At 43.5% G+C, this 6,155-nt stretch overlaps 1 protein-coding gene across 1 annotated transcript; it reads right to left on the reverse strand.

Moving 5' to 3' along the window:
- Positions 1-1,077: 1,077 nt before the first annotated feature.
- Positions 1,078-3,538, reverse strand: LOC149830229 (BURP domain protein RD22-like). Its single transcript, XM_090016392.1, has 3 exons — positions 3,425-3,538; positions 2,490-2,592; positions 1,078-2,216 (listed from the first exon to the last, which is right to left on the reverse strand). Exons 1-3 carry the CDS (start codon positions 3,458-3,460, stop codon positions 1,309-1,311), a joined length of 1,047 nt encoding a protein of 348 aa, XP_089872518.1. The 5' UTR covers positions 3,461-3,538; the 3' UTR covers positions 1,078-1,308.
- Positions 3,539-6,155: the final 2,617 nt, after the last annotated feature.

Genomic DNA, 6,155 nt, shown 5'->3' on the forward strand with positions numbered 1-6,155 from the left:
TGTCAACATACACGGGAATACGAGCCCCATGTGCTTGTATACGTGGTGCTCATTCAAAGCCCCGAACACAGACGTGGGATTCAGTGAATCATCGGGGGGGAACATACACCACCGTCCCAAATAGTTTGATTTGTCTATATGAAATAGATTTTTATTAATAATTGTAGCCATTTTTTATTTTATCTCAATTTTTTTTTCGGGGGCGAATCCTAGCTACGCCCCTGACCGACTCAGAATGAGCGGTCATGTCAAACCGCAGCATGAGTTTGTATATCTGGATGGGGTCTCTCAGAGAAAATTAACTCGTACAGAGCTTAGTGCGACGGGTTTTGGATCCGGTGATATTGAAAATTACCATTGGTGGTGATTTTCAAGTGTTTTGCACCGGACGCAAAATCTCCCAAACATTTTTTTAAATGAGGAATTTGTCATCCAAGCCCTTAATTCACCAGAACGAAGGATGGGTATCGAACTGATCTCATCTCACTTCCTATATTGAAGTTAAAAGCTTAGCTGTCTGAGTTAGAAAATGCGTCGGATAGTGATCGTTGATCGATACACTAAAGAAAGAGATAATCCTGCTACTATTCTGTATAGCACCCCGGATCCAGGTCACTAATCTCTAATGCCAATACATAGGGATGGCAGTGGGGCGGGGCGGGGGACAAGGTTTCCACCCCCGCCCCGCCTCAAAATTTTATCCTCCACCCCCGCCCCGCCTCCGCGGCGGGGATGGATTTTATCCTCCACCCCCGCCTCCATCCCCATTTCATACCCTTCATCCCCGGTCCAAACGGGGATGAGGCGGGGCGGGGCAGGGATATTGCGGGGAAAAGTGGTCGGGGCGGGGATTAGGCGGGGATCGTGGCGGGGACGGGGCGGGGCGGGGAAAAGTACACGTCCACCCCCGCCCCGCCTCCGCGGCGGGGATGAATTTTATCCTCCACCCCCGCCTCCATCCCCGTTTCATACCCTTCATCCCCGGTCCAAACGGGGGGAGGCGGGGCGGGGCCCCGCTTTCCCCCGGTCCACTGCCATCCCTACCAATACACATACAAGACAAAACCCACCAAGCAATACTAGCCAATATAATAGATAGATATACATAACATATAAAAACAAAGCAAATGTCGCCCCTCACACCATTGGGCTATGATGATATGGTGTTCTACTATATGACGTGAATATGTGATGATAATATCTTATTTTACAGGCGACGACCCTCATGCATGGACACAAACACACAGATCAATCCCCACAGCGATCGACGGCCCAAAACCTGCTAAGCATATGCATTCATGATTCTGTTTAATTTGCTGGAACCCAGACGACGTGATCCTGCGGAAGGAAGTGGCAAACGGGCACAGTACCAGGCTTGACACCAAGCACCCGGAAAGCCAAGTGCTTGGGGTTCCATGTCGATGTATCGAGATGGCACACGGCCACCGCGTTCACCTTGCTGCCGTCGTCGGCGACCAGCGGCACGACATAAGATCTGGTGGCCGTGGTCTTATGGCAGTAGAACACGGCGTAAGCATAGGCTTTGTTGTGGCACACCACGGCGCCAGGAGAGGCCACCATCTCAACGCCCGCGCCGATCGTGTAAGCGCGTCTCCTCGGCTGCTTCTCTTCCTTCAGGACAGTGGTGGCCAGCGCGCGGAGGTGATGAGTTCGTAGCTGAGCGACGGAGAAGTCGACCATGGACTCCAGCGAGGTTGCGCACTGCTTGGTCTCTCCCTTGTTGGCGGGAATCTCGCACTCCTCAAGCGTGCGCTTCATGAGGGATGCCTCGTAAGAGTAGGGCTCCACCGAAAACCGGTGGAGGATTTCCGGGAACTTGGCGGTGGAGAAGGGGGTGGCGTCCGCCGCGGCGCGCGGCAGGAAGGTGGGCCCGCCGCCCGCGGTCTTGACGAATATGAGGTTCATCTTTCTGCCGGGCTGCAAGTTCTTCTCGAGGAAGAAGAGGGCGACGTTGGGGTCATACTTGAGCTGGTCCTCCGTTGCGGCGTAGTTATAGACGAAGGGTCCGTAAGGGGCACGAACTACAACCGGGACGGGGCCCCGCTTGTGGCCGGGGGTGTGCACCACGACGCCGGGCGGGCCCACGTTGACGCTGGTGCCGGGGGCGTGCACTACTACCCCTCTCCCTTCTCCGACGCCCACGCTCGTTCCACCCTTTCCTACGTTAACATTCGTTGCCTTTTCGTCTACCAAATCTGCATAGTTTAGCTTAGTTTAGTTCTGATTACTGGATTATTTATAAGAAGGCACGGATGATTGACCCTTTTCTGTACTAAATCTAGAAGAAAAAAATAAGTTACGTATTTTGTTTGTTCCTTTTCCGCTTCACAGAAAGTTTGAACTGACTGGTATCAAAACTACCGATGCAGGATCTGCCTAACCCCAGCTTGATTATCCAAACAAAGAAAAAAATACCGATATTGGAAGGCAAGCCGCTGCGACTCCAGGTTTTGTTACTAAAAACTCACCGGAATATAAGAAGGCACGGATGATGTCCGGCATGGGAGTATCAGGCAATACATGTCTCCAGTAGCTCTCAGGAGTGAGGGCTGCACTGCTTAGCTGGGCAAGCTGATGACAAAGGAAGCAATAAGCTTAAGGTTTAAATCCAACTTAGAGTAATATGTGTGTGTGAGAGAGAGAGAGAGAAGGGCAAGTGTGCACCATCCATGAGCATGAAAATACACTCAAGTTTTTCATGAATGTTTTCATTTTTTTCAAATTCTGACCATATAGATGTGTTCTAAAAGATCAAATTAGTATGAATCAGCTTTTGAATCTGACATGTAAGCAGGTTTTTTAAGAGTTGAAAATCAATGGTTCAAAATTTTTTAAATTTAAAATGTTATAAAATCATATTTTTCACTAAAAAAACACAATCCGAGTTCCTAGCATATAGAAGATGCTGAACAAATCACCTAAAAACAGTGTCTAACATTGGTGCAATTGAGGTGTTCACACTTTATATATATATATATATATATATAAATATAAAAGACTGTCCAAAATCTAACGGATGACCGTGTTGCTTCTCTGTAGAGTTTTTCATCGATAAGACTTTACATATTGGATTTTTATCATCGATTTAGTGAGTGACATATTTTGGATTATGAATTTTCAATGTTTAAATACATTTTTTAAAGCGTTAAAAATCAACGGCCCATAATACTTTGTATTGTAAAGTTTTACATGTATTGTAAGCTGTCAATTTTTTATGTTTCAAAAAACATGCTTAAATGTCGTAAAGTTTTCTTGCAAAGCATATTTCTTAATTACGAAATAAATTATAGAGAACAAATATATAAGTTTCGCTCAAGCATTGGAAAAGACGAGCTGATCAATCATCGACGGTTTCCCTTTGCTGTATATATATCAGTAAAACAAACTAAGCTAGATAACTTACCAGAAAAGCAGAGAACAAGAGTGTGAGCCTGGCCATCGTTTTGAACTCAGCTCAATCTGTAGGCGAATTCTATGAGCTTAGTGCTACCATGCATGGGATGGAGGGGCGGTCTGTTGATCTCATTTATAATGCTTTGGCAGCATAACAGTTTTTAATACAAGCAACAGAACCCCCACCAGCAAGTGAGACCGAAAATTAATCCTCAACCGTCCACTGCATTTGTTATTATTGATGTGGGGGGCTCTCACTTGAAGGCGTTGGCAACAAGTCAAGGCGTGTAGGGCTACCGACTACTGACCAACAACCTAACGCTGTTACCATCATGTAAAGAAGGTTGTCTTTGCCCACCATGTTCCCGTTTCCTCATTAATGGTATACTGCTTACACTAGTCGGACATGTCCCAATTTTTACTTGCATTTCTTGCGTCTTGGTTATAATATGGACACCCGTAAGTTGGCATGTTCTCCTTTAGCAACCTAGGGCCAGCTTCCTTTTCGTTTGATTTTTTTTTTTTAATGAAGCTAAAGCTTTCAAGAAAGGGTTAACGTTTTGGAAAAATATAGTCCTTGTAAAATGGCACGATTTTAAAAATACCTTACAATTTGTCAAAATACTTTTCATGCCCAAAATTTTGATTCTCAACTTTTTAAAAACATTTTTATCATTTGCGAACATTCTCATGATTGCATGTGAACCTTCTCACATTTACACAAATGTTATAAACTTTCTGACATTCACATGTGAACCTCTTGAGGTTCACACAATAAATTTATGCAAATGTCATGATGTTTGCATGAGAACGTCAAGAGGTTCATAATATATTTGTGCAAACATCAAGAGGCTCACAACATATTTGTACGAACGTCAAGAAGTTTGCAACATATTTGTGCAAACGTCAAAAAGTTTGCAACATATTTATACAAATGTTGAGAGGTTTGCATGCGAATGTTAGAAGGTTAGTACGTCAGGAGGTTCATAACATATTTGTGTGAATGTTAGGAGGTTCTCAAAGGGTTAAAATTATATCTTTAAAAAAGTCAGAAATCAAAATTTTGGATATGAGAAGCCCTACATTAAAAAAAGTTATTTTTTTATTTTTTGAACTTTTAAAATTCCTTTTGCATATCTGACTCTATGTGATCTTGAATGTTTGGTTAAGAAGCTTTGGATCAATTTTTTCCATGTGTATATTGGATTTGTTGAGGCTTGAAAAATTAACAGCTTACAATGCACATAAATTCAACCCAAGTATGAACCAATTGAATACTTGTGTGAAAATTTTTCTCCAATTGGTTTGCCATCCCTATAAAGGATATAATTGGCAACTCGGACTCGCAAAATTTTCTTTTCTTGTAACATATCCATATGAGAAAAGCATTACTAGATTTATCCCATCAGCTATTTCATATGTCACTAAGGGTATATTTTTTCTTGATAGTCATAAAATTGTATTTTCACATGATCCAAAGGTCAGTTTTTGGCGAGATCAATGTGGGCAAGTCAAGTGTATACTACTACCATGGTACCATTTCAAATTCTATTATTACCTTGTTATTAACAAGCCTTGTCTAGTAAAATTGAAACTGGATCTTGGCCATGGCCCAACCAAATGGGTGCATGGGCCACTAGAATTTGAGAACTTTTATGTAAAATGAGATTTTTATGGATTTTTTTTTCTTAAATCAGCCGACTGTGTGAAAGTAATCTACGTAATTAGTTTATAGACGTCAGGTTCCTTACATGATCAGAGGCTAAGAACGCGCGCGGTTAATTGGATTGTCACCCACGTCAGATTGTACACTTTATTGCAATGTAAAAGTGGTCCAAGTTCTGTCTGAACATGCAGAGATGGAGCCTGGTCCAAGTTATATTTATGACATCGACCACCTGATGTTGGTTTGAGTGGAGAAGGCACATTTTAAGATGAGCGTGCCCCAAAGGGGTTTGGCATAGTGGAATGGGGCTTAGGCCGTTAGGCAGGCTGTCTAGGTTCAAATTGCGCAAGCCGAAGCGTGATGACTTCGGGGTCAACCCAGCCGCCTTATAGAAGGCGGCGCAAAGGAAGCTCGAGAGCTTGTTAAGGAAGGCGGCAAGGGCCGACGAAGGAGGGGGGGAACCTAAAGGCGTTTTCTGGTCCCCCTTCGCCGGGGGGAGTGGAGGTGGGGGTGGGGGTGAGAGGAGTTAGCCATGGAGTTTTAGGCTGCCAGGACAGCAATGCAGTTGTTAGATATCCTTGGACAGTTTCTCAGTAAATATCAAAAAAATAACATGAGGTGGTGTCATGTGATTGGTCGCTTAAGCAACTGACAGTGACATGGTTGATGGTTGAAACTAGTCTTGCCTTGTTCTGGTGTGCCGTATGTGTCCTTAAATTACAGGAACTGGCCTACTGGCGGCTACAAATTTATTGAGGCATGGTTAGGTGATCGGGCGAAGTAATTTACAGAATACTATTTAGGGCCACACAAAGCACAGAAAATGGCTAACGTATGCCTGATCAACAAATCTGCTTCACAAATCCATTAGGTCTTGCTTGATGCAAACCATACGTGAGTGTGGAATCAATTAAAAATCTGTTCTGATGAAACTTAGTCAAACTTGAACCTGTTTTTAGGTTTAAAGGTGGGTGTGAAAGGCGTGTAAACATATGATGCAATCAAAGAACAAGCAAAAAATCAATCACACAAGATACCCAGTTCATGTGATTTAGCAAAACCGTTTAAATCTTTA

This window comes from Nuphar pumila, chromosome 8 (assembly GCF_984573655.1).
Source record: "Nuphar pumila chromosome 8, dmNupPumi1.hap1.1, whole genome shotgun sequence".
Lineage (NCBI taxonomy): Eukaryota > Viridiplantae > Streptophyta > Magnoliopsida > Nymphaeales > Nymphaeaceae > Nuphar > Nuphar pumila.

Bases quoted from the DNA above. Each gene is read 5' to 3' on its own strand.
- LOC149830229 (XM_090016392.1), bottom strand. From the start codon at position 3,460: ATGGCCAGGCTCACACTCTTGTTCTCTGCTTTTCTG. The intron at 2,593-3,424 runs GTAAGTTATCTA...CTTTGTCATCAG, and splicing joins TCTTGTTCTCTGCTTTTCTG to CTTGCCCAGCTAAGCAGTGC. The intron at 2,217-2,489 runs GTGAGTTTTTAG...TAAACTATGCAG, and splicing joins CCGTGCCTTCTTATATTCCG to ATTTGGTAGACGAAAAGGCA.